Source organism: Pelodiscus sinensis, chromosome 29 (assembly GCF_052426305.1).
Source record: "Pelodiscus sinensis isolate ZL-2025 chromosome 29, ASM5242630v1, whole genome shotgun sequence".
In the NCBI taxonomy this organism is placed as follows: domain Eukaryota; kingdom Metazoa; phylum Chordata; order Testudines; family Trionychidae; genus Pelodiscus; species Pelodiscus sinensis.
Window position 1 is genome coordinate 9,787,529 of NC_143080.1, and position 26,778 is coordinate 9,814,306.

The 26,778-nt window shown below is 52.5% G+C and overlaps 1 protein-coding gene across 5 annotated transcripts; it reads left to right on the forward strand.

Annotated features, from left to right (window-relative positions):
- CYB561 (cytochrome b561) lies at positions 1 to 26,205 on the forward strand. Of its 5 annotated transcripts, none has more exons than XM_075911633.2 (7): positions 6 to 157; positions 18,217 to 18,409; positions 19,552 to 19,797; positions 21,137 to 21,235; positions 21,545 to 21,648; positions 21,992 to 22,149; positions 23,503 to 26,205. In XM_075911633.2, exons 3-7 carry the CDS (start codon positions 19,593 to 19,595, stop codon positions 23,696 to 23,698), a joined length of 762 nt encoding a protein of 253 aa, XP_075767748.1. In that variant the 5' UTR covers positions 6 to 157; positions 18,217 to 18,409; positions 19,552 to 19,592; the 3' UTR covers positions 23,699 to 26,205. The 5 variants fall into 5 exon arrangements, with proteins under 5 accessions (XP_075767747.1, XP_075767748.1, XP_075767749.1 ...); XM_075911634.2 differs by having other exon boundaries at positions 18,217 to 18,405; XM_075911632.2 differs by lacking the exon at positions 18,217 to 18,409 and having other exon boundaries at positions 1 to 157.
- Positions 26,206 to 26,778: the final 573 nt, after the last annotated feature.

The window sequence follows — 26,778 nt, forward strand, 5'->3', positions numbered from 1 at the left end:
AGCCAGTCAGCGTGCCCGTTGCCGGGGCAACGCCGCGGCCCGGAGCGCGCCCGGCCCCTCCCGCCGGAGCCGCTCCCCGGGCACCGGCAGCAGGAAGGGCCGGGCCTGTCCGGCGGCGCCGACCCAGCCAGCGGCTCCTCGGGCCGCCCCCCCGCAGGTAGGAGCCCGGGCCCGGAGTGCGGGGCGCGCTGGGCTCTGACACTGCGCCCGTCGCCGCGGCGTCTGGGCGGCAGGGGCCGGGTGTGGGCGGAGATCCCGAGTGGCGCCCCCTCTGGGGTGGGGACTCCCCCTCCCCCCAGACTCGGTGCCTCTGAGCCCCAGATCCCCCCTCCCCCCGGACTCGGTGCCTCCGAGCCCCAGATCCCCCCTCCCCCCGGACTCGGTGCCTCTGAGCCCCAGATCCCCCCTCCCCCCGGACTCGGTGCCTCCGAGCCCCAGATCCCCCCTCCCCCCGGACTCGGTGCCTCCGAGCCCCAGATCCCCCCTCCCCCCGGACTCGGTGCCTCCGAGCCCCAGATCCCCCCTCCCCCCGGACTCGGTGCCTCTGAGCCCCAGATCCCCCCTCCCCCCGGACTCGGTGCCTCTGAGCCCCAGATCCCCCCTCCCCCCGGACTCGGTGCCTCTGAGCCCCAGATCCCCCCTCCCCCCGGACTCGGTGCCTCTGAGCCCCAGATCCCCCCTCTCCCCGGACTCGGTGCCTCTGAGCCCCAGATCCCCCCTCCCCCCGGACTCGGTGCCTCTGAGCCCCAAAGCCCCAGATCCCCCCTCCCCCCAGAATCGGTGCCTCTGAGCCCCAGATCCCCCTCCCCCCAGAATCGGTGCCTCTGAGCCCCAAAGCCCCAGATCCCTCCCCCCAGAATCGGTGCCTCTGAGCCCCAAAGCCCCAGATCCCGTCCCCCCCAGAATCGATGCCTCTGAGCCCAAAGGTCCTGATCCTCCCTTCATGCCCCTCCCCCCATGTCTCTGCGCCCCAGCAGAGCTCTCGGGGTGTTCCTGCTGCATCTCACCTGCTGAGCCTCAGCTTCTCAGGTCTACGTCCCACCTCTCCACACAGCACGCTGCATGCTCAGGCCCCATTGCCTGGGCCAAGGGGTGGCTCTCCCTGTGCCCTGGCTCTGAAGCGGTTTGTTTGCCTGGCATGGGGCTGGCACGTTGTGCTGGCAGAGCGCGCTGATCCATGCTGGCAGCATGCAGCGCTCTCGGGAATCCAGCTTTTCCTACACTGCACCCCGATTGACTCTCACTAGCTCTCAGTGGCTGGCACCGTCCCATGGCAGGCAGCCCTGAGGGGAAGCTTGGTTCTGGAAAGAGCAAATACCTGTGTGGTTTGTTTGACCCCCCAAGGGCTCAGGATGGGGTCTCCTGTGTAGGGGGGTAGCTGGAATGTCCATAATTAGGCCTCTAGGGGGCCAGGTGATTCCAGCTGGCATGCCCAGAAATGCTCCCACCCAAGAGAGGCGCATAGGCAGTCCCGACCCCATGTTTGCATTAGTGGGGGGGAGTGAATTCAGCTGCGTTAAGGCCGAAGCCACCGGTGGGGTGCAGTTCAGTGCCTGCTCCCAGCACACCTCACCTGGACAGGGCCACGGGAAAGAGCTCACCTCGGGGAGCTGGGTGAGACTCAGCCTTTCGTGGCCATCCCGGTGAAGCTGGGTTCTGCGCCTAGGCCCTATGGGATTGCAGTGCACCTCTTGTTCTGGTTTGGGGTTGAATGGGCTTCTCTTGGGAAGGCGGAGAACAGTGAGGACAGTGTTTTGGCAGAGAGGATCCACTCACTTGCCTTTCTCAAAGCCTGGTTGACTTTGTTGGGGCTGATCCTGCATCAAGCAGGCGGTTGGACTTCCTGAGGTCACTTTCAACCTAATCCATGACTCCGCTGTGCTTTTGCTGTCCTGTTACCTCCCAGTCCTCCCTCACTCCTGAGCGTATCTGGCTTTCTAAGTGCCAATCCTAAGCCAAAGAAAAAGTATTAGCAGAACAGATTGGTCTCTCAGTTAATTGATGCCAGGCCCTTTCTCCCTGCCGTATTTCCTCCTCAGCAGATGGACCTTTTTGTCAGTCAGTGCTGAAACAGTGTGATGGCTGAGAGGTGCATTTAGCCATGAGGTGGGACAAAAAGGCAGCGACCCTCAGAGAGGACCTTAAGCCAGGTTCTACTTGCCCTGCCCTTTGGCTGTGTCTATACTGGGCCACTTATTCCGGAAAATCAGCCGCTTTTCCGGAATAAGCTGCGAGCTGTCTACACTGGCCCTTGAATTTCCGGAAAAGCAACGATGCTCTACTGTACAAAATCAGCCGCTATTCCGGAAAAACTATTCTGCTCCTGCTCGGGCATAAGTCCTTATTCCGGAACACTGTTCTGGAAAAGGGCCAGTGTAGACAGCCCAGTAGTCTTTTCCGGAAAAGCGCATCTACATTGGCCACAGACGCTTTTCCGGAAAAAGGGCTTTTCCGGAAAAGCAGACTGCCAATGTAGACGCTCCTTTTCCGGAAATACTGAAAACGGAATAGTATTCCGTATTAATCAGTTCCGGAAATTCATGCCAGTGTAGACGTAGCCTTTGTGTTCTCCAATCCAGCTGCCTTACGCTTGCATTTGTTGCCAAGAATGTCGTTGTTACAGCACCAGCACTTGAAGAAATTGAAGAGGAGAACATTTTCCCCAGGGGGACTGGACTGTTTCTCTTTTTTTCCTGTTAAGATTCTACAAGCCTGTAGCAATTGCCCCACATCTGTTTACTTAGCCAACTTGAAATAACTTCCTTTTCTTTTAACCTGCCCTTGGGTTTGGTTGGGGGGTTATTGACACTTGGTTCTTGAAGAGATTCAGATCTGACACACATGTTTTTGATGCAAGAGAAATACCCAGGCAACAGTAATGACAAATTAGATCTAAGGGCAAGAGTGAGCAGCAAGTTAGACAGAACTTTGCAATGGGATGTGTAATCCTGGACTGCAGAGAGGAAGGATGGCCCAGTGGTTAAGGCACTAGTCTAAGACCCTGCTTGGTTACTTCTTCTGTGACCATGGTCATGTCATTGAGTCTCTCCATGACTCAGTTTCCCATCTGTAAGATGAATGTAGGAGCATTTCATCTGTAAGATGAATATAAGAGGATTAACTGCATTAAAAATGGTAAGATCTCATATGCTGTGGTAATGGGGGCCAGATAAATTCCTAAAACAGACATTGCATTTCCAGAGCAGGGAGATAAGAGTTCTTTGCAAGGAGCACCCACCTAGAATATTGCATTCCATTTTGGGCACTGAGTTACCAGAACATTATTGACACTGGAGGGAGTTCAGAGAACAAACAATTGACTTGACCCAGAGGATTTGATTTATAAGGAAATGTTAAGCCAAGGGCTTGAATTCCCAGGGCTTAGTATCCACAATCAGGACTTAATTTCCAGGAGAGCTGGTTCCACTTTTGCTTGCTTAGCTGTCAGATCTGTAAACATGTCCAGCAGCTGCCACTGTGACGCTTACATCTAGATTTTCACAACAGTTCAGCACCCAGCATGCATCTGATCTCTGAGCTCTCGCGAAAAGCTAGCCCTACAAATTCTAGCTGGGTGTTTTATAGTTTGATCAGTGATGACGAAGGAAGGATATAACACTCTGCAAATATTTGCAGACTGTTTAGGCCAAGAAGGAAGGGAATTGGTTTGTGTAGTAACCTGAGGTTTACCTAGAAGTAATGGGATGAAATAATGGAAAAGCTAGGCTGAATATTGGGATATAATCTCCAGTGTGAGAACTTTATTTAACTGTCCAACAGTGAGTAATGGAAAGGGTAAAACCCCATTACTGGGGACTGGACAAGGGTAGCAAATGCCAGACTGGATAGTTAGCTAGGGTTTTTCCACCTCTAGCCTGAATTTGTTAAATCACCAGCTGTAAAAACTCTTTTAGGGAGGCTGCATTGTTTGTTGTCAGTTGCTTTATTTCAAAGCCCCAGTGGGGTGTGAGTCTCCCCTGTTTCCTGGGCCTTTGGAGGGATTGCTTCAGTGCCTACATTATAGGAAGTAGAGGTGGCACTGAAGTGTTATGCCCCCTGCGTGCAGTGCCCAGGAGAACACAGATCTTTACAAGTGCTGGTTGCTTTACCCTTTCCTACAGTTGCCCTGCGAGGCGGAGGGGGTTAACTGCTTCTGGACCTCCATTTCCCAGCAAGCAGCAGGGATGTTAATTAGGCATCTTGCCTCAGGTTGTTACCAGGTTAGCTGAGGATGATTGTCAGGAGGTGATTAACTTAGCCTGAAATATCAGGTGCAGCTGAGAGCACTGGGTGAACAGCTTTCACTTGGCGGCTGACACGGAGCTGCAGAGAGGCTGCTTTCCCTGCTGTTGGAGACTGAAGGGTGTGGACGGACTTCCCCAGGAGCCCATGTGAGTCTTAGTCTGACTAGCTTAATGTGGAGGCGGTAGGCTTTAATTTTGGGAGTACCCTGACCAGCACCACTGATCAGCCCCCGTAGCAGGGCGCTTGCTGGATTCTTGCTACTGAGTGTTAGTGAGGTGGGACTTGTGTATTTTCCAGCAGAAGTTTATTATTTATTGGGGGCTGGGGGTGCATATGCCTGTTAGACCGTGGGTGGGAAGTAGCAGTTCTAGGGATGTGTCTTGTTTTTCTTTTTGCAGTTCTGATCCTCTCCTATTTCTCTTCTCCTTTCATGCCTTATGCTTCCCTGGGAGCTGCTGGAGATAGTCAGTGGAGGCAAAAGGGGTGGGGAACTGGGATGAGGGGTCCTTGGCTTGGACTGCACAGCTGGCAAAGAGGGTGAGGAAAGCTGAGGGAAATACGAGGCGCTGCAGTGCGCGGTCTCACATTGTGTGTTTCCATTGCTGATTAGGTGAGGGGAGGGAGAGTGACTCTCTTGATGCCATGAAGCAATAATTAAGGATAAGATTATGTCATGGATTTGTGACATTTTCCGCTTTGGCCCTGGGGCAGTGGGGCTGGAGCTGTTGCCAGCAGGGACTTGAGAGCCCCCAGGTATCTGCAGTGGGCTCTTCTCCCCTCCCTCCTGGGGCTCAGTCCTCCTGTCAGCTCCCTTTATTTTTAGTAGAAGTCACAGGCAGGTCACAGACTTCTGTGAATTTTTGTTTATTTTCCACAGCCTCTCCGAGACTTCCAGTAAAAATAATGGTAATGACAAAATCTTAACCTTAGTAACAAGATTTGTGAAGGTGTTTTCCCCTCCTCAATAGAAAATGGCCCCTGTGTGGTACCAGTTAGAGGGGACCCCGAACAGAAGGAGACACGGGTCTCTGTTCTCTCATACTATCAAGTTAGTCTTCATGCGAACTGTTCTGCTGCCTTGGCCCTGCCTCGTGTTACTTTTTTCCAGGCCCAAAGAGCAGCCATGAAGTTAAGTCAGAGTAACCTTTATTTTAGATTAAGAGAACAAAAATAACGTCAGCGTCAGAGCAGAGGATGAGGGTTTCCTTCCTCTGTGGCAGTCTGCCCTGAACACACAATAGCTGCCGTTCTCTGGCAACCAGGAATCCCTTAGAAGGTAAGACCCAGATTTCCAAGTATACAGCACCCACAGCTGGGACCAGGGCCTAAAAGGGCTCAGCTCTCAATGATACTGGCAGGGTGTTAGCAGCCAGCATGCTGAGGAGTCCTGTAAATGTAGCTACTCAGAATGGTACCTAGATAGGAGCTGAGATTTCTGGAAAATCTGGTGGTTAAAGGGGCAGTGTACAACCTATCAAGTCAAAACAGTTACAGCCGGATTCACTTCCAGACTGACTCCTTTTCACAGCGTTGCCGTGTGATTGTGGCTAGTTCCTGAACCAGCTGCACATGAGGCCTCTAAAGCTCATCTTACAAGCAGAGCGATGCAGGATTAAAGTCTGGTGGAGTTCTTCCTCCAGGCATCCGTAGGAGGTGTCAGGTCCCACACTGTGTGCTTTGCTGCTTCCCTAGTGCCTCTTTCTGTCTGCATCCATCTGTTTGCCTGCCTTGAACCTTTCTATGTTCCTGGGAGAGGGAGGCAGGTTGTAGCCAGGGCCATCTGTGTTCCATCGTGCTGGGGGGAATTTCTCTTGTCCCCACCACCATGTCCTGCTTTTTCCCAGCATGGCACCCACCCTCTGCTGGAGGCACCTGGATTCCACATTCTGTGCCCTAGAAATAGCTGCTGATGCCAGTTCTGGTGTCGGCTGCACTGGGGGTGAAGTCAGAGCCTGGCAGACGCCTTGTGTGGGGTGGGGGTTGGAGAGATGGCAGTTCAAGTGGTGTTTGTTCATGGCTTTCCAAGGCTTTTTGTTTCTCTTTGTGGGATGGGGGGGCTGACAACCCCCCAGCCATTGGTCCAGAGGAGGCTTAATTTAGGGCTAGGAATTTTGGGATCACCTGTGAGTAGGGATGTAACTATTTAACCAGTAAGCATCCCCCTTATTAGATGATGCTTATCAGTAACTGGTTAGCCATCAGTGTGCACAGGCAGGGGGCCGCTCCAGACTGGTCTGCCGCTCCACAGGGGATCCCAGTTAAGTGGTTAACTGGGACTTAACATCCCTACCTATTGGATGAGGGGGCTGCATCTCTTTTCTTTTCCCCCTTCTCTCTTGGGCAGGGGCAGGATTTCCCCTGATGAAGAACTCTCATCCCAGCCCTGCAGGTGCCTTGATGTGGCTGCTCTGTATTCACGAGGAAAGTGCTGTTCTCGGGTTTGTGAGTGTCTCATGTGCCTCCTGCCTCCATCATCCAAAGGCAGGCGCATCTGTTCTCTCCCATGACCCAGTCCTTTAATATTCCCAAAGGGACAGTGCCTGCTGCTCTCCTTGAGACTTTTTGGTTGCTGATGTTCCTTCCAGAGCCTCTTCTGCCCTCGGGCTGCAAGTGCCACACGCACACAGCTGGCATTTGCAGTGCAGTCTAATAGAATAAGCCAGTTGTCTTAATCCACTTATCGGTTATGATCCAATAAAGCCTGCAGCTCTGGCTGGGAGTGAAGTGTGTGTGTGCTTAATAAATCTCCCCTGTTTCAACTGCCCTCTTTAATCTGCCTCTGTCACTTGCATAGAAACCGCAAGGAGGAATTAAGGGAGCTGCCTGCTGCTCCCCGACCCTTTCAGACTGAGCGACTTTGAAGCCTCAAACCCCAGTGCTGGGAGCTAGGGCATAGTTAGATTTTCTCCAAAAGACGTTTGTGTGACATGAAAAGAAAGGCCACTCGTGCGGAGACACCGACACCTTGTCCTGTCTGCCTTCAGTAATGGGGAATACTTACCTACCTGGCAAGGAAACTAACTGCCGAAAATTGCTTTGTGCGTCTTTAGGCCTTTCCTTGTGCATGTGAAACTGGCCACACAAAGGAAAGGCAGCACAGTGTGAGCTGTCAACCCCCAGCAGCAACCTTCTCCCCCACCTGTGCTAGGGCTGCTGCTCAGACCCTGCCGAGAGTCCGGTTGGACTGTAAGGAGGGGTTCTGTCCCAATGGGGTTACAATGATTCTCCTTATCCGCTGAGGATAGGACAAGCAGCAATGGGCTTAAGTTTCAGCAAGGGAGGTTTTGGTTGGACTTTAGGAAAAACTTCCAAGGGATAAGGGATCTTTCAGAAAAGGCTTTATTTTCCGCAAGATCTGCGTCTAGACTGGCGCTTTTTTCCAGCAAAGCTCCGTACTGGAAAAAAGTGGCAGCCATTTTTATGCTAATGAAGCGGGGGAGATTTAAATCTCCGCTTCATTAGCAATTGCGATACGTCTAATTTGCATCCCTTTTACGAAAAAGGGATGCAGTCTAGACATAGCCAGGGTGTTTAAACGCTGGAATAAATTGCCTAGGGAGGTTGTGGAATCTCCATCTTGGAATGTTTTTAAGAACAGGTTAGACAAACATCTGTCAGGGATGGTCTAGATGGTGCTTGGTCCTGCCGTAAGTGTAGGGGACTCTCACCTCTCTGTCTTTACTGCCTTGTTTGATTTTTTTTTTTTTTTTTTTTTTTTAAATGGAGTTCTTGAGAGGAGTCAACTAGGTTTGAAACAAACTTAGCTGCAGCCTTAGCTGGAATTGAAGCTCTGTTTGTGGAAGCATGATGCCCCTCTCTAGAGTCAGCAGCAGGGGTAAACGGGGACCTTCACCTTTCTCTCTGGAATTAAGACCCTTTGCAAATGGCTTATCCAGCAAATAGGATTCCTGATTTTCACAGAGATGTGGTAAAGCAGCTGGTACAGAGGCAGCATGTAGCGTTCACATGCTTATCCATTCATTTGCGTAGCCTTTAGCAATGAGGCTGCAATATTGGAGTCTAATTAAAGTGACCTTGTGCAGTCTCCATTATCTTATCGGTAGCACAGGGAGATTGATAGTTGCCAGTCCCCGAGGCCGGGCTGGGTCAATAAAAACTGTTGCAATGTGTGCAAAAACATTAATAACAGCTGGGGGAAGACTGAATGAATGGTCTTCTCGCTCACAACCCCCTGCTCCTTCACCCAGCGATCTGGATACACGTGGGGGTGGAGTAAGCTTCCAGCAGAGCCATTCCCCTGGGATAAGTTCCATATGGATCCTGCTGGTATGTTCTTCCCCCTCTGGCTTTTTTTAAAAAAAGTTGAAATTCTACAATGGGGTTAGGGTGGGGGTGAGGGAAAGGGTCTATGAGATAATGATATTAGAGGTGATAACCGTCATTGGACCTAACCATGTCAGTTACAAGATCAAGAACACATGTTCCTGTTCATCCAGAAATATAATTTATGCCATCATGTGCCAAAAGTGTCCGTCTGCTATGTATACAAACTTTTCAGACACTTCGCCAAAGAATCAATGCACACACAATAGGCATCAGACCGTTTGACAAAGAAAAAACGGTTTCTTGCCATTTCAGCCAGACTGGTCATTGTCTCAATGACCTCACTACGTACATCCTGCTTCAAAGAGACTTTAACACCAGACTACAAAGGGAAGCCTCAGAACTGTTATTCATGCTTAAATTTAACACTATGAATGGGCCTTAACAGAGATGCTAATTATCTTACCCATTACAAAGATAGCTTCCCCAATTATCACCCCTAATATTATCTCATAGACACTAACCTCCCCCCTCACCCCTCCTCTGTTCTAAAATCTGATTTGTCAATTTTATATGTGTTCACTTTTTTTGATTGTATCTCTGGTATATATGGTCATGCCAATTTTCTTCCACAATTTGATCTGAGGAAGTGGGTCTGGCCCAGGAAAACTCATCACCTAATAAACCATCTTGTTAGTCTTTAACGTGCTGCATAGTCCTGTCTTTTCTAACTGTCAGGGTGGTTAAACACTGGAATAAATTGCCTAGGGAGGTTGTGGAATCTCCATCTGTGGAGATATTTAAGAGTAGGTTAGATAAATGTCTATCAGGGATGGTCTAGACTGTACTTGGTCCTGCCATAGAATCATAGAATCATAGAATAATAGGACTGGAAGGGACCTCGAGAGGTCATCGAGTCCAGCCCCCCGCCCTCAAGGCAGGACTAAGCTCCGTCTACACCATCCCTGACAGATGTCTATCTAACCTGTTCTTAAATATCTCCAGAGAGGGAGATTCCACCACCTCCCTTGGCAATTTATTCCAATATTTGACCACCCTGACAGTTAGGAATTTTTTCCTAATGTCCAATCTAAACCTCCCCTGCTGCACTTTAAGCCCATTACTCCTTGTCCTGTCCTCAGAAACCAAGAGGAACAAATTTTCGCCTTCCTCCTTGTGACACCCTTTTAGATATTTGAAAACCGCTATCATGTCCCCCCTTAATCTTCTTTTTTCCAAACTAAACAAGCCCAGTTCATGAAGCCTGGCTTCATAGGTCATGTTCTCTAGACCTTTAATCATTCTTGTCGCTCTTCTCTGTACCCTTTCCAATTTCTCCACATCTTTCTTGAAATGTGGCGCCCAGAACTGGACACAGTACTCCAGCTGAGGCCTAACTAGTGCAGAGTAGAGCGGCAGAATGACTTCACGAGTTTTGCTTACAACACACCTGTTGATACAACCTAGAATCATATTTGCTTTTTTTGCAACAGCATCACACTGTTGACTCATATTCAACTTGTGGTCCACTATGACCCCTAGATCCCTTTCCGCCATGCTCCTTCCTAGACAGTCGCTTCCCATCTTGTATGTATGGAACTGATTGTTCCTTCCTAAGTGGAGCACTTTGCATTTCTCTTTATTAAACCTCATCCTGTTTACCTCTGACCATTTCTCTAACTTGCTAAGGTCATTTTGAATTATGTCCCTATCCTCCAAAGAAGTCGCAACCCCACCCAGTTTGGTATCATCTGCAAACTTAATAAGAGTACTCTCTATCCCAATATCTACATCATTGATGAAGATATTGAATAGTACGGGTCCCAAAACAGACCCTTGAGGAACTCCACTTGTTATCCCTTTCCAGCAGGATTTAGAACCGTTAACAACAACTCTCTGACTACGGTTATCCAGCCAATTATGCACCCACCTTATCGTGGCCCTATCTAAGTTATATTTGCCTAGTTTATCAATAAGAATATCATGCGAGACCGTATCAAATGCCTTACTAAAGTCTAGGTATATGACATCCACCGCTTCTCCCTTATCCACAAGGCTCGTTATCTTATCAAAGAAAGCTATCAGATTAGTTTGGCATGACTTGTTCTTCACAAACCCATGCTGGCTATTCCCTATCACTTTATTACTTTCCAAGTGTTTGCATACGATTTCCTTAATTACCTGCTCCATTATCTTCCCTGGGACAGACGTTAAACTGACCGGTCTATAATTTCCTGGGTTGTTCTTATTCCCCTTTTTATAGATGGGCACAATATTTGCCCTTTTCCAGTCTTCTGGAATCTCCCCTGTCTGCCATGATTTTTCAAAGATCATAGCTAAAGGCTCAGATACCTCCTCTATCAGCTCCTTGAGTATCCTGGGATGCATTTCATCAGGACCTGGTGACACGAGGGCAGGGGACCTCAATGACCTCTCGAGGTCCTTCCAGTCCTGGTATTCTTGTTTTCAAGAAATGTAGAATCATAGACCACAGACTCCTAAGCTACTTTAAGGTGTCCTGCAGACTTGTAAAACTAGCACATCTTAGCCCCTCCTTCCTGCATTTTTATTCATAAGCTCGAAGAGAGAGAAGTTTTCCTGCTTTTTCAACTCCCAATCAGTTACTCAATTTTGACTGAATTAGTCCAAAGAAGAAATTATTTTTTGATAACTGCTGAAGAGTCTATTGCTATTGCTGTCAAAAGCTGGGCTAGCCCTTCAATAAACTCTGGTTCCAGGGTTTAGCATGTGATTTCCAGTAAGTTTGTGGTTTTGACTCTCTTTAGAACGTCATCAGCAAACACATACTGCTTGAGTGGTCACCTCTAGCTCTGATCTCTGTTATGGTTGTCACGGGTGATTAGTAGAGGCCCAGCAGCATCTTCTTCAGCACTTAGGTATCTACCCTGGCACTTTTGAGTTGAGAATATTGGCAACCAAATGAGGCGGAGTAAGTACTTAATCCACCTGCTTGTTGACTGACTGCAGCTTAACTTTGTTGTTGGGTTGTCTTCTCGAATGTCTTCTGAAGTTCTCTCCAAATTCCTGCAGCATCAGCTATGCTGCAGCAATCTTTGTGCAATTTGTCAAAGGCTAAGGCAATAGGTTTCAGTACGTTCAGCATGTCTCCAGGACTTCTCCTTCGTCCAGCAATGATTACTTTGGCTTTTTATCACAATTGTCTTCAGTAAGTGTTGTCAAAATAGCCCAATTCTTAATACATTGCTCAGAACAGCCAGCCCCTGAATTCCATCATCCACATGGGGAGAGAATTAGTTTGTCTGAGTGCCCCTCTCAAGCAAAGTAGAGTTGTACTTACATCTTTGACTACAAGAGGCATCAGATGAGAACTGCACCCAGGTTAAAAGTTTCAGCTTCCTTTCGTTATCTTCTAGATTTCTTCTCCTCCTTGCTGCATGTGCAGGATTGTGATACTTGACACTTGTTCAGTATGTTTATAGCTGTTTCAGTTAATACTTTTAAATAGTCTGCTCTATGGGCATTTCCTGGCATATTGTTTCTGTGAGGGAATACAATATGGGGTTGGCTGTCACACATGCACTGTGTACACTGCTCCACCCATCAAGACTCATATTAATGAATTTCCTGTCAGTGTTTTTTACACACTCTTCTATTTCCTTCTCGCTCACTGTACCCAGGATCCTTCTAGCAAAGTTGGCGCAGCCTGTAGCCTGCTCATACTGATTAGGGTTGCCAGATAGTTTCACAAAAAATACCGAATGTATACTGAAAGTTGTTGAGCACCAAAAAAAAAGTCACTGCGCCTTTTAAATCTCCCTACTCCCCCTGCCTCCATCAGATGCGCAGGGGAAGATTGTCCCCTGCGGCCTTCTGTCTGAGACAAACATTAAAATACCGGGCCAATACCAGACACCTGGCAACCCTAATACTGATTGAACCACGTCAATGTTCTGAGCACAATGACACACGATGGAGAATGCGTTGATTAAGTGAACTGAGAAGTCTCTTAGCCTATGGACTCTTGCTGGAATTGCTTGTCTTGATTCCAAACTCAGTTATGCATGTATTGAATGAAGTTTTGTTTTTTTAATAGCAGTAATTTTCTGTCTGACGTGTAGTTGCAGCAGCGTTGGAAGGACCACAGGTGACTCTGAAGTTGTATGCCTTGCAGATGGTGGATGTTCATAGCTCCTAATCTGTAAAGTGGACACTGAAGTGGTAAAAAAGTCACACTCATTCACAGAGTGTTATTCAGTGCATCACTTAAAAAAAAAATAGAGTATAAATGAAATATTCCTCCTATTGCTACTGTTTGTACTGCTGTTTCAATGAAAAAAATGATTCTAAAACTTTTTAATAGGGAAAATAATGATTTAAATTATTAAAACCTTTATCTGTGGCAGCATTCCATATGACTTATGGGGAAAATATTTTAAGTGTTAAAATTAAGTTTATTGGGCATTTTTTAATCTAAGGTGTTTGATTACACTGAGCAAGAGTCAGTTCAGAAATGTAGCATTAATAGTACAGATGTAACTGATAAGTACTCCCACAATAAGCTAACATGACATTTACAGTTTGAAATTCATAAGTAAATTTTCCACTCAGAACACGTTTTACGACTTGGGGCCACAACAGCCCTGCCTACAACAATCAAAGCTGTCAAGGGTGGTGGGGAAATGAGTTTACTAAGCAGCTGATCCAGATAGTTCAGACATGTCCATGTCATCATCAAATTCAGAATCCTGTGAAGAGTATTTTTTTTCATATGTCAGTTCATTCACGAAGCATTGGGCTTAAATTGCAGTAAGGGAGGGCTAGGTTGAACGTTAGGAAAAACTTCCTATCACTCAGGGTGGTTAAACACTGGAACAAATTGCCTAGGGGGGTTGTGGAATCTCCATCATTGGAGATATTTAAGAGCAGATTAGGCAGACAGCTGTTAGGGAGGGTGTAGGTGGTGCTTGTCCTGCTGTGAGGGCAGGGGACTGGAGTAGATGATCTCTTAGAATCATAGAACTGGAAGGGTCTTTGTTCTGACAACATGCCTTGGATCTCTTCTTTACACAGTTTACATTTGGCCCATGTTCCTTTTTTCCACCCAGAAGAACAAGATTTTCTTGAAAAATTCCCAAAGAGGATTTTATTTATAACCTGCAGCTATGAGAAGTTCCCCAGTGTAGGAGAGAGAAAGAGGCTGAAGCATGGGGCTGGTGCTTGAACCAAAGTAAGCAAGAGATATACAATGAGTAACAGACAGGCCATGTCAAAAGCAAATGTTTGCGGGCAAGACAGTGTGTCTCTGCACCGGAACTGCGAGCACTGATAAAAGTACATGAAATATGTACAAACATACCATCAGGACAGTACAGGACACCCAGCTGAGTACATGATAAAATAGTTTGAAACAACAAGAGTGAAAGCAGAACAATGAGCAGTGACTGCTTTGGAGGAAAGTCCAAGGGGAGGTACCACACATGTTATTAATGCATAAGATGCTACGTATGGTGGGTATCATAGATTGTTCATTTCTGTCTGTAAATGTTTGGGTACCTCACTTAATTCTTTGGCCGGCCTAGGGGGCGATAGTGAACTCCATACTATCGATTGAGCCATGCCTATTGTCCCGGGTACAAATATGTAGGGGCTCAGAGACTATCTGGCTACCGACAATAAACCTGACTCGGGTGCCTTCGTATCTTATCTGAGTCTGTGGCCTTTAGAGGCTCTTGTGAAGTCTATTGTGTTAGCTACCTGCGCAGAGTTGGCAGGATATACTGAGGGAGCATATGAAAACGCACACAGCCGAATGTTCAGGAGCAGGAGATGTGTCAGGGTGCCACACTAGTGAATCCTAAATTTACTGTATCGCTGTCCTGAACTGCTACATTGGTGACCACGACGTGACTTGGAAAGTAAGCGAGCGGTCCGCTGTAAGAATCGCCATCTAACATGGCAGAAAGCCACGAGTTTGGGAACCCCCTAATCCTCTCCCCTGAAAATCCCCGTGAGGTTGAGGAAGCATGGACCCACTGGTTTGCCAGTGAAGGGGGTTCATTTGAATTTAAAAAAGAAAGTGTGGGAACATGGACAGGCATTTGTAAAGCAATGGTAGAAACTGAAGCTCTAAAGAATACCGTAATTTAGCGAATGTATCCCACACCCGAATATACCCTGTAGTTTTTTCTATTTAAGTAAAAAAAATCTTGTATCCCCCAAGCACAAATATAACCCACGGGCTATACAAGACTTTTCTGTGCCAGGGGTATATTTGCTGGGGGGTATATTTACGGTGCAGCGGGGAGCGGGGATTAGCCACTCACCGCCCCAGGTTCCAGTACAGCCTCCAGCCTCTGGGGGAGAGGGAAAGGGGGGTGCAGGGTTTGTAAAAATGAATATAAGAGCAGGGTATATTCGCTAAATTACGGTAGTAATACAAGTAAAAGAGCTAGAACTTTGCAATTGATGTCTATGGCCGTAAGATGGCTTAAACAGCATTCCACTAGACTAGCTTCCCAGCTAAATGAAAAAATAGAGAAATAGAGGAAGCAACACAGGCTGTCGAGCATTGGAAGGTTCGGGCTCTGCTGGCAGGGCAACAGGCAGGCCAGACATGTGATTGCTCGAACAAGTAAAGCAGGAAAATATAACATCAGAAAAAGCAGTTCAGAAAAGGGCAACAAAAATGATGAGGGGTTTGGAACGGGTCCCATATGAAGAGAGATTAAAAAGACTTGGACTTTTCAGGTTAGAAAAGAGGAGACTAAGGGGGATATGATCGAGATCTATAAAATCATGACGGGTGTGGAAAAAGTGAATAAGGAAAAGTTATTTACTTATTCCCGCAATAAAAGACCCAGGGGTCACCAAATGAAATGAATAGGCAGCAGGTTTAAAACAAACAAAAGGAAATTTTTCTTCACTCAGTGCAGTCAACCTGTGGAACTCCTTGCCAGAGGATGTGGTGAAGGCTAGAACTTTAACAGGGTTCAAAAAAGAGCTAGATAGATTCATGGAGGTTAGGTCCACCAATGGCTATTAGCCAGGATAGGTAGGAATGGTGTCCCTAGCCTCTGTTTCTCTGGAAGTGGATGACAAGGGAGGGATCACGTGAAGATTGATTACCTGTTGTGATCCCTCTCTCTGGGGCATCTGGTATTGGTCACCGTGGGCAGACAGGACACTGGGCTAGATGGACCGTTATTCTGACCGAGTATGGCCATTCTTAAGCTGTTAAAAACCTGGAAAGCACCATCCCCTGTTGTTAAACACCAGATTGCAAGCACTTGTACAGTGCCTGAAGAATGGGAAGAAAAATGGACAAAGGTGGCCCTGGCAAATTTAAGATGAGACGGCATCCACTGCTTTGGAACCACAGTCGGATGAGGGGCAAGCCCAACGGGACAAAGCTTAGCATCTCCATTCGACCCTTGTTTAGGGTCTGAAGGGTACAAAGCAAATAAGAGTAAAAATGGCTATTAAAACCAAACGGGGCGCATGGGTGCGAAGATGCAGAAAGAGACCCCTCCTGGAAAGGAGAAGTAGTAAAGTACATCCTTAAAACAAATATTGCAAAAGTTTGGGCATAGCTCATGGTCTGAAGAAGCTTAGCTCATGTTTATACCATGCAGACCTTAAAAACAAATTGGCGAAATATTTACTGGTTTACAAGCCCTTAACCTCAATCAAGAGAGCTACTGCCTCAGTCTGGCTGTTCTAAAAAAAACCCTGTAAGGAGGTGTTTTTAAAAAAATAGCTGACTGCCGAAATGAACATTTGGATTTACCCAAGAAAAGGAAGCAGGAGGGGTGGGGGCTCGTTAAAGAGCCCACCCTGCTTGCTAAATTAGTAGTGGAAGAAGCCTGTGTCCATGGAAAGGGGCCATTCAGCAGGGAAAGCAGGATGTGGCCCAGATAAGCAGGCAAGTTTGGATCCCTAAGGACACAGTGGCAAAAACAAGGGAAAGCAGTGAGTACAGGCACTGGAAATTTAAATTCTTGGAACAATACTTAAAACGGTGATATCTAAGCTTTTCCTTTGAAGGAAAAATGAAGTGACTTAAGTGAGAAGTTAACTCGGCGGAGTCTGGAAGTAATTGGGCAATTAAAGTGTTGTAAAAATGCTAAAAAGGAAAAGTGGTATAAAAAAAATTCTAAGCCTTTCCAAAGAAGAAATGAACCTCTTCCAAAGGAATGTCTGTAAATAATCTAGCAAAGTGACAATCTAATAATCATTTAAGATGCATCCATCGTTCTGGGTACAAATATGTAGCGGCTCGGAGGCCATCTGGCTACCGACACCTATGAACGTGCTTCATTCAACAATAAACCTGACTCGGGTGCCTTCGTATCTTATCTGAGTCTGTGGTCTTCGGGGGCTCTCATGAAGTCTATTTTGTTAGCTACCTGTTCGGAGCTGGCACGATATACTAAGAAAGCATACAAAGGTGCACACCGCTGAATGGTTATCATTGCTGACGGAGCAGGAGACCTGTCAAAACACCACACCAGTGAGTCCTGAATTGATTGTATTGCTGTCCTGAACTACTACGCTCCCCACATCAGATCCCTGATGTTGAAATCGAAACGAAACACAAGACTCCGAAGGCACAACATTCTTCATCCCATTGTGTCAATGTTGCTCCTTTCTGGGTGCGTGTGTGGCTGCTTCTCCCTTGTTACATAACTCCCCAGGCTAACATCAGAAAGAGAACTAGCAGCAATCCAAGATGGCTGCTCACGTAACCCACATGCCTGTTGTGCTGCAGTATTTTATGTCTGCAGATGGAGCAAGGCAGTTGAGAAACAAAGGGTTTTCTCTCTCTTTGTGTATCTGTGTACACATGCGAAGAGGCAGAGTAAGGCTACTTACTTGAAGTGCAAGACCCGTCCAATCAAGGGCTGGTAGGCAGCGGGCCCGTCAGCGATTCTCCGTGATCCAGAGAGGAGTTCTGGGGTGGGTGGAGTCATAACTATTTGAGAACTGAGCCACGCAGACCTCAGGTTGGGAGAAGCTATCAACTAGGAGGATGTGACCACCCAGGCAGGCTCAGTGGCTGAACCTGAGATACACGACGGTATCTCTTGGTGTCCGAGGCCAGGTCCCAGTGCCCGGTGATGACTTTTCCTATTTCTACCACCCCTGGGCGCATCTTAGGAGCAAGCCTTTAATACAGAATATGATCTGTTGTGTCATGTTCATAACCCTTGACCTCCAAAGTTAGATATTTCCAGCCTGACTCCTCCTTTATATAGAAAATCAGCTTTTTCCTCTAAATCTTGGCTAGAGGTCCATGGTCCCAGTGTTCATTTTTATTCACGTTTTGCGTGATTATAATGTGTATTGTATCAAAATGGATTAAACTGAACCGATTGATTAAAAAAACCAAGAAATGTGGTGTTTAAATAACCACAAAAATCCAATATTCTCTTTTTCCCCCCCCCCTCCAAAAATGATTGTTTTATGCACCCTGGATTGGCTTAAATCTCCTCAGGTTACAGTTTTTATGTTTTGAAGCCTTTAGGATTCAGGTTTTCAAGCTTTTTCTCTGCATTTGTGTGCTATCAACTTGCTTTGTAAAAGAAAGCTGGGAGTCTCACCCCGAGACCAGGAGCTGGGCTTTAAGAAAATCACCAAATTGCCACCCCTGTGAGACCAATTCATGTTACGCTTTATAAGCCCAGTTGTATGAATGTTTCCCTGCAGTCCTACCTCAGAGTCCAGTCATGGCCCGGGACCCTGTCATAGCCAGCTGCTGTACAAACAGAACCAAAGAGTCCATGATATAAATAAGACAGACATGAGGCATCAGCTGGAGAGAAGGCACGAGCAAGCCCAGTGAGGACAAAAGGGAGCGATTGCTTGACGAGAGAAGGCTCTGGGCAGGATACAGCGGTGGGTAAGGAAAGGAAAGTTAGTTCAATTTCATAATCCTTAGCCGTGACTGTTACCACAGCTGGGCTGAGTCATGTAGCCAGACCTGCTGCACCAGGTGAGCATGTGAGCGATCAATTGATCCTCTTAACACCCCAAGCTAATCTGGCCTGGTTCTAGGCAAACCAGGAAGCTTTTGTGCATCTCCTGGCAGATCAGGGCTGGAGCAGGGTTGGCCAATGAGGGCTGATACTGAAAGCAGCTGCTAAGCTGGTCAAGAGAGACTCTTCTGCCAAGCCTGCCTGTCCTGTTCCTGGCCGCCTCCCTTCTCTCTCCAAAAGGAAAACCAGTGGTGGGGGATCCTGGCCAGGCATACGGTAAGAGCACAAGGAAACCCCCTGGCCTTGAGTCACTGAGCCTGGACAACTGATTCAGGCTTGTGCAGACGGGGCTGCCGCAGGGATAAAATGGCAGCGCAGATGTTCTGTTGTTATGTTTAGCCCAGCAGCCCAGGCCGGGTTTGGTTCCTGGTCAGAGAACGTGGCCTCGACGTTGTGAAAACCTACAAAGTCAGTTCTGCCCCAGTTCTGTGATGGGACAGAACCGGCCTGGGCCTTGGCACCGTGGGTTTGTCTTTGCAGTGTGGACATCACAGCCAGCCTGCCTCCCCCTGGGGCTGCGTCCTTCCCGTTAAATGTCGTACAAGGCCATCCACTCCAAGAGCTGGTGCTGCCTGTTGCCATGCCAACAATGCAGGGATGTGGCTGCGCATCGCTAGGCCCAGCTCGGAGCAGGACTGGCATTGCAAAGCTCAGTGGGTGAAGGCCTGGACCCAGGGCCTCTGGGCTGGCCAGCTCTGTGGGCACTGCTGGGGCTGTGAGCGGGTCGGGATTAGGGGTCCGAGGTCCTGCCTGAAGCAGTCGCAAGCTGCTCTGGGGAGACTTGTCTCTGAGTCCAGGTGGGCTGGGAACGAGGGATGGGCCTAGATAGCAGGTTTCTGATCCTGCCCCCTCTCGAAATGCAAATGGGCGCCAAGTCCAGGCTGGTTGAGCGGAGCCCGCAGCCCTGGAGAAGTGGCGTGAGCGATGTGTCTGGTGCCTGTGGGCAGCCCGGTGCTCCCAGCTGCTGGCGTTCTGCAGGCTCATCTCCGTCTCCATCTTCTTGCAGCCTGAGCTTCCATCCCAGGACGGCCACTGGCTCCACCCAGCATGGACGACAGTCTCTCCAGGCCTCCAACCCCAGCAGGGCTCTCCTGTTACCTGGCCATCTCTCAGCTCTTGGGTCTGACCGTGGTCGCCATGACAGGAGCCTGGATGGGCCAGTACCGGGGCGGGATTGCTTGGGAAAACTTGCTGCAGTTCAACGTCCACCCGCTCTGCATGGTCATTGGCATGGTCTTCCTCCAAGGGGACGGTAAGCGGGGCTCCGGATGCTGAGGTGCCGGAGGGCTAAGAGGAGAATGCGACCTGCCTCCACCAGGCTTCTCAGCCCCCTGCCACAGGCGCCTCCGGCTCCTTTGCTGGAAAGCCTGCGTGTGCCAAGCTTGAAACGTGGAGTTACTCCTGGTTCCCACGGCCTCTGGCTTTTGGCCTTCCCTTGCCCAGCTGTGGTTCGGCAGCAGCAGGGCTGTGGGGCTAAGAAGGGAACTGGGGCCAGGAGCAGCTGCCCGGCCCGGCCAAGGACAAAGCTGGCCCCCAGTGTTAGCAGCGGGGCCTGCAGCTGTGGTAACAGGTGCACCGATCCTGGCAGCACTGGGTCTGGACAGGTTCTTCTGGGGTGCTGGACTAGGGTGCTACCAGACAGGGCTGGGCAAACGGGCCCATGCCCAGAGGGCGAGGGGCAACTGGGCTTGGGTGTTGCTGGGCAAAGGGGGTGCAGGGCACTGGGCGGGGGGCAGTGCGGCAGGGCTGGGGGCACAGGTGGGAGCACAGTGCAGGGGCTGGGCGCTGTGCAGAGGTCGGGCAAAGGGGCACAGTGCAGGAGTTAGTGGTAAAGCAAGCACAGCTTGGGGGTGCCGTGGTTGGGGAGCCCGTGGGTGCCAGGGGAAATGGGTGGTGCTCAGGGCCGGCCCGAGCCATTCATGCACCTCAGGAGCGCAGCCCCACCTGGTCCGGCAGCCCCGGGCGGCGCCTCCTACAATGGGACGCCCGGGCGGTAGCCCAGTCAGCCCGTAGCTTGGCCCGGCTCTGGTGGTGCTCTGCCCACAGGGGCCGGGGCACCATTTTCCCTAAAGCCAGTCCTGCTGCCAGATCCCCCAGCCCCCTCTCTGGGGCCGGTGCTGTGACTCCGTTGGCGAGGTCTCTGCTCTCAGCGCTGTGGCTCGCGGAGCACTTCGGACTCGGGGCTGGAGGCCAACCTCATTCCCCGCCCTGTCACACGCTGATGTGATTGTGCAGAGCCGGGGGCGGTAATTGTCTCCCAGATGGCCGCTTGGGCTGCGTCTGGTCAGAGCCGGGCTGGGGAACGTGCATCAGCAGGTGCCCCCGGCCGGTCCCCGTGGCGCAATGAAAAGATGAATCCCAACAAATTCAATCTGGACACGGCAGCGGGGAGAGCAAGTGCTTACGCTCCCGCAGCACGAGCCAGCCGCCTCCTCCAGCGGCTCCGAGACATTCGTTGCTCGGCTCTCCCCGGCTTCCTGTGATGGGTGTAGCTTGCCTGGTCCGGCCGGTGCCCTTGGCTGGGGGCTGCAGAGCCGAGGAGGCTGGTCCCTGCCCGCCCACGCGCCCTCATGCCCCTTTCTCTCCGCCAGCTCTCCTGGTTTACCGGGTCTTCAGGAACGAGAGCAAGCGCTCTGCCAAGATCCTGCACGGGCTGCTCCACGCCTTCGCGCTGGTCATCGCCCTCGTGGGTGAGTCTCCGCGGAAGGTGGTCTGGCAGGACCGTCCCGGCTGCGTTGCCTGGAGGGGTCCCAGAGCTCAGCGGTTCCCGCATGGGGAAGCTTTTCTTGCTCCCCAGGCTCGGGGCCCGTGGCTGGGGCTCCGCTGCCCATGCTGGGGGCGGGGGATGTCATGCGACTGCGCCGATAACGAATTAGGCCAGTGACGTACCCACAGCTGACGGGGCCGTATCCTGCAACTGGCCTCGTTAGTCCTGAGGGAGGCGAGGGGCACATGGATAATGCACGGGGGCCCTTCTCTAACCAGAACCCCTTCCGCAGGTGTGATCGCCGTGTTCGATTACCACAGGAAGCAGGGCTTTGCGGACATGTACAGCCTGCACAGCTGGTGCGGGATCACCGCCTTCAGCCTCTACTTCCTCCAGGTGAGGAGGGGGAGGAGGTGAGCTCCATCCTGCCTCGCAGGGGGACCCGTTTGGGCCTGACTGGCAGCGCGCTCCAGTGGTTAGAGCAGAGGCTGAGGGGCAGGGCTCCTTGTTCAGTCATTGGGCACGTCACTCCCTGGTGGATTTGTTTTGAATCCCCTGGGCTGCCGGCAGGAGCTGGTGCCGGTGTCAGCCTGCGGCAGGGCGAGGCTGGACTGGCCCATGATCCCCGGGCCTTGTGTGGTTTGCTCTGCTACCCGAGGCCTGCTGTACTAGCACCTAATTCCAGTGGAGAACCCGGGGGAAGGTGCCCTCAGCCCCTCTGCACTTCTCCCCCCTCCAGTGGCTCTTGGGCTTCAGCTTCTTCCTGTTCCCTGGAGCATCCTTCTCGCTCCGCAGCAAGTACAAAGCCCAGCACGTCTTCTTCGGCGCCTTCCTCCTCGTCCTCTCCATCGCCGCCTGCCTGCTGGGCATCCTGGAGCTGCTGCTCTTCAGCATCAGGCAAGTGACAGACGCGTCAGGGCCGTGGCCCCTGCCTGTGGGAATTCACAACCCCCCCATGAGCTTGGAAAATGAACCCTGGGCACGTGCCGCTCTGGACCCAGACTTCAATCCACCCTCAGCGTTCGGGCCCTCACACCTCAAAGCCTTGGGGGGGGGGGGGGGTCCAGCCCCTGCCTGGTTCAGCCCCTTAGAGGCCATTTGCGGCAGATACACAGAGGAGACTGGCCAGCGCCAGCAGAGCCTGACTGGGGGGAGACCCACCGGCCCCTACTGACGGGAGCTACGTAAGAGCGGCCGGACTGGGTCAGATCAACGGTCCATCCAGCCCGGTGTCCTGTCTGCCGACAGCGGCCAATGCCAGATGCCCCAGAGGGAGGGATCACAACAGGGAATCCTCACGTGATCCTTCCCGTCTCCCACTTCCCGAGAAACAGAGGCGAGGGACACCATTCCTACCAGCCTGGCTAACAGCCACTGATGGGCTTAACCTCCCTGAATCTATCCAGCTCTTCTTGGACCCTGCAGCTGGAAGCCGACACGCGACAAGCGGCCGTCAGAAAATGCAGCTTGAAGTGTTCCAGGGTTGTTTGACGGACAGAACTGCCCTGGTCTCCTTTCTGCAGGCTGGCGCCAGGGGCCCCGGTTGCAATGTCTCTCTCTTGCCTGGGTTTAGTTTTCCTGGTTGGGATTCTCAGCCTGACTTGGAACAAAGCGATTTCCAAACGTTGCTGATTCCCCCAGACAGAAAACTCTGTTAGACCTTCTCTAGCCAGTGAGCTGAGCCCAGATTCTCTTCTCAGCTGGCATCCGCCAGCCCGTGGCAAAGCTGAGCCCAGATTCTCTTCTCAGCTGGCATCCGCTAGCCCGTGGCAAAGCTGGGGCTGTTTCCTGGTTTGCTCCCCCTCACAGGTGCAGGCTGGGTGGGGTCAGATCTCTGTTACCAGCAGCCCCGGAATGGTTGGGAGCTGCAAGAGCCCTTCAAAGCCCTTCTCACTGCAGGCCCCACCCCCCCAGCTCACCCCTCTGAGCTGGACCCAGCTGTAGGAAACCCTGCTGCAGTCCGGCTCCATGTGGCTCTGCTGCTCCCCCCATGCACACGCTGCCGCTGGGGTGGGAGCCGCCCGTGAGGACAGGCCCTGGCCATCTCACACCAGAGGGTGCCAGGAATTCCTGGCCCTGGCCCCTAGGATGTGCAGGAGAGAGGGAAACGCTCCCGTAAGTGGCTGGGGGCAGCCCGGTTGCTGTAGTGGGGGGAGGGTGGTACAGGGCAGCGCGGCCATTTTCCTCCTCTGCAAGTTGCCCGAGGGAGGGAACCTCTGTCCTCAGCGCCGCCCCTCTCTGCTCCTGCAGGACCACCTACAGCTCCTTCGTGCCTGAAGGGATCCTGGCCAACGTCCTGGGCCTGCTGCTCGTCGCCTTCGGGCTGGTGATCGGCTACATCCTGACGCGGGAGGAGTGGAAGCGGCCGCCCGCAGCTGAGGAGCTGGCCTTGTCCATGGACTTTAAGACCCTCACCAATGGGGAGAGCCCTAGCAGCAGCCAGTGACGGCTCCCTGAGCTGGGGCCCTGCCCACAATGGCAGGACTCAGCTCCCTCCTGCATGTACTAGCCCCACCGTGTCGCCGTTCCTGGTGTGTTGCTGTCGCTGTTACCTCTCTGCCGGGGGCCGGGGGCCAGCAGCTCGCTCAGCCCCGTCCTGGCACTCGGGGTTGTCATATTGTCCCCGGGCCCTTCTGCCAGGCCCCTCCGGCACAGGGCCAGGCTCGGTTTGGGGGTGCTCTGTGCAAGAGCCAGATGCGGGGCGTTCCCCTGGCGCTGGGGCTGGCCGGGGGGTGGGCCCTTCTCCACACCCTGCGGCCTGGCTCCCTCCACCACCAGGAGGGACGTGTTTCCACGTCCCAGCGTGCCTGGCCAGTGCGGGTCGTGCGTTTCCGCGTCCCAGCGTGCCTGGCCAGTGCGGGTCGTGCGCCGCACAAGCAGATCCCGTGTGGCTGAAGGCGGGTGCCTGGTGCCTGGTGGCTTCTTCCCCCCTCGTGCTTGTGACTGCAAAGCGGAGTGCTCAGCCACAGCCGGCCTGCGGCGCTTCGTGCCACGCGGCTGGACCCGCTCTCTAGGCCCGTGGCTGCCAACCCCGGAGCCCCTTTCCCTCTGGCCAATGCCGAAGCAGGGGTGGCTCCGGCCCTGGGCTGTGCAATGGTCGATGGGTGTTTGTCTAGCCCGCGGGGCGGTTAGACACAGGCCGGAGCCGTCCTGGGCCGATCCCGGCCGGCGCGTACACGTGCTGCTGCCCGCCCCGGTGGGATGACCCCTGCCCGCCCCTCCGCCCAGCCTCTGGTTTCCAAGGGAACCCCTCTCCCCCACCGCCTGGCAGCGCCGCGTGCCCGGCGGGGCAGAAATGCAGGTGGGGGCAGTGAATTGTGTTCCGGTCCCTCCCCCCCGCGGGGAGCCCGGCTCCCGTCTGCACCAGTGACCCTGCCTCCAGCTGCTCTTCCTGGCTGCCCCGCAGGTCGGTCCGTCCACCCGCCCGTGCTGGCTCTTCTGTGGGGCGCTGCTGCCGCTGGGCTGCAGGGGCTGAAAGGCTTTGCAGACGCCTCCTGTGGCAGCAGCACAACCCCCCCCCCCCCCCCGCCTGTGGGCCTGTCCAGTGAACACTCCCTGCCTAGCCCCACCCCTGCCTGCAACCGTGGGAGGAGGCCAGAGCAGACACCATGGCCCCGGGGGGCGGAGGAGCAAAGGAGCCGCAGCCTCGTTTCCTTTAGGCTGCCTGGAGCCTGCTAGCAAACCCCTGGAGCCCCCCTCCTGGTCCCACAGGGGCAGAGCGCACCCCACGGGCTGGCGAGGGGCGAGGGAAATCATCGCTCTGCTAGAGCTCCCCTTGCCCCATTGCAGGCCCTGTGGCAAACCGCCCTGCGAGGAGCATTGCTGCTGTGGCAGGGGCCGGGCAGACTCACCCCAAGCCCAAACTACGGCTGAGAAATCCAGGGGAGGGTTTGCTTGACAATACGAACCCAGGCACGTGTGGCCCCAGCAGGAGCAAGCGGGGGGGGGGGGGGGGGGAGGGACAGTTCCAGCCTTTCCCAGCCCCGCTGGTGGCGTAGGGGAGAAGGGGAGGGCAGACAGCAGGCAGCCCTGGTGGGGGTGGGGGTGGGGGCTAGGGCAGGTGCATGGCCCCAGCCTTCCCCAGAGCATGGGGCCGGCAGGTTCCCAGCCCCAGAGTGCAGGCTGTCTCCCTGCCCCCATCCTCCCCAATCCCAGGAGGGCGGGTGGCCCAGCCTCACAGCCCGGCCTTGGCAGGTTGAAGCCGACAGCCCCGGCAGGCCCAGAGGCTGAACAGTTTGTGACAGGGCCCGGCCTGGGGCCTGATGTTTAATTCTGCACTTTCTGCAAGGGGGTCGGGCCCATGCTGCTCCCTTGTGACCCCCCTTCGCTCATTTTACTTCTGCCAGGAGGGACGTCAAGGGCCGTTTGGAACGTCTGTAATGAGGGAAAGGTGGATGCAGCTTTGTCTAGCAATGCCAGAGGGTGTCGTCCCCCCCCCCAGGTTTTAAGCCTCGCTCTACGGCCGCCTTCCCTACATTAGAGCAGGGTGCACAGGATCCTGTCCAAGTTGGTGCAAAACTGTGAGCTGCGTGGATTGAAATCCCCTGCACCTGACAGGATTTCAACCTGTTGCCGGCCATGGGACAGCCCAGTGCACGGTGTCCTTACAGACAAATGCCCAACGCTGTAGTTTGTTCAAAACAGCAACCCTCTGCTAGCACCGGGGGGGGGGGCCCTCCCAGAGGCGCGTGCACCTCAAACTGCCAATAGACAAGCCTGTCACACACGCACGTCCCAGGCAAGCAGCGCGAATCTGCAGCCGAGTCTTGCCCTGCCAAAACCTTTCCTGCGCCAAAGGCAGGCACCTGACTCGCCCGTGGCTGAGCAATGCCCGGCTGGGTCTGTTTGGGGGGGGAGGCAAAGCCCTGTCAATGACCTGCTGACCTACCGGTCTGTGTGTAAGCTGTTGGCCTGTACTGTGCTGCACCTGAGTCAATAAATGGTGGGAACGAGCCTGGGCCACATGTTCTAGTTTTGCCAGGTGGGCAGAGCATCCTCGGGCCATCAGCCGGCCTAGCACGGCACGTGCTGTGCATGCACCCAGCAAGGGCTGCGCACCGGGGGTGGGGTGGGGAGCACTGCTGAGACACTGGATGCGACTATGTAGATTAGGGCCCCCGGTGCTTGGGTGTGAGTTTGGGCTCCAGTTTCGTTGGAGGCAGATTTTGAAAGGCCGCGAGGTGGCTGAACAGGGGCACACACCAGCTAGCTCCTGTTTACCACGCTGCCCCATGGAACGTGCTGGCCAGCACAGCACGCGCTAGAACTGGGCCCCGGGCTCAACCATGTCAGGGCCATACCGCCATGGGCGCTTGGCTAAGGGAGGGTGGGGCTGTTTGGTGCATATTGGCAGGTGATGCATTGTCCTTGAGTACCCTGCTCTGATTTGAGCTAACGTGCTGCTCCCGGAGAGCCGAGCAGGGGGCAGTCTGACGGCGGTTTGCTAAAGAGCAGTCAGTGCAGCCAGGCGCACCGTACCAGCCAAGGCGCTACACCCTGAGGCCGCAGGTGTCAAACTGGGTTATG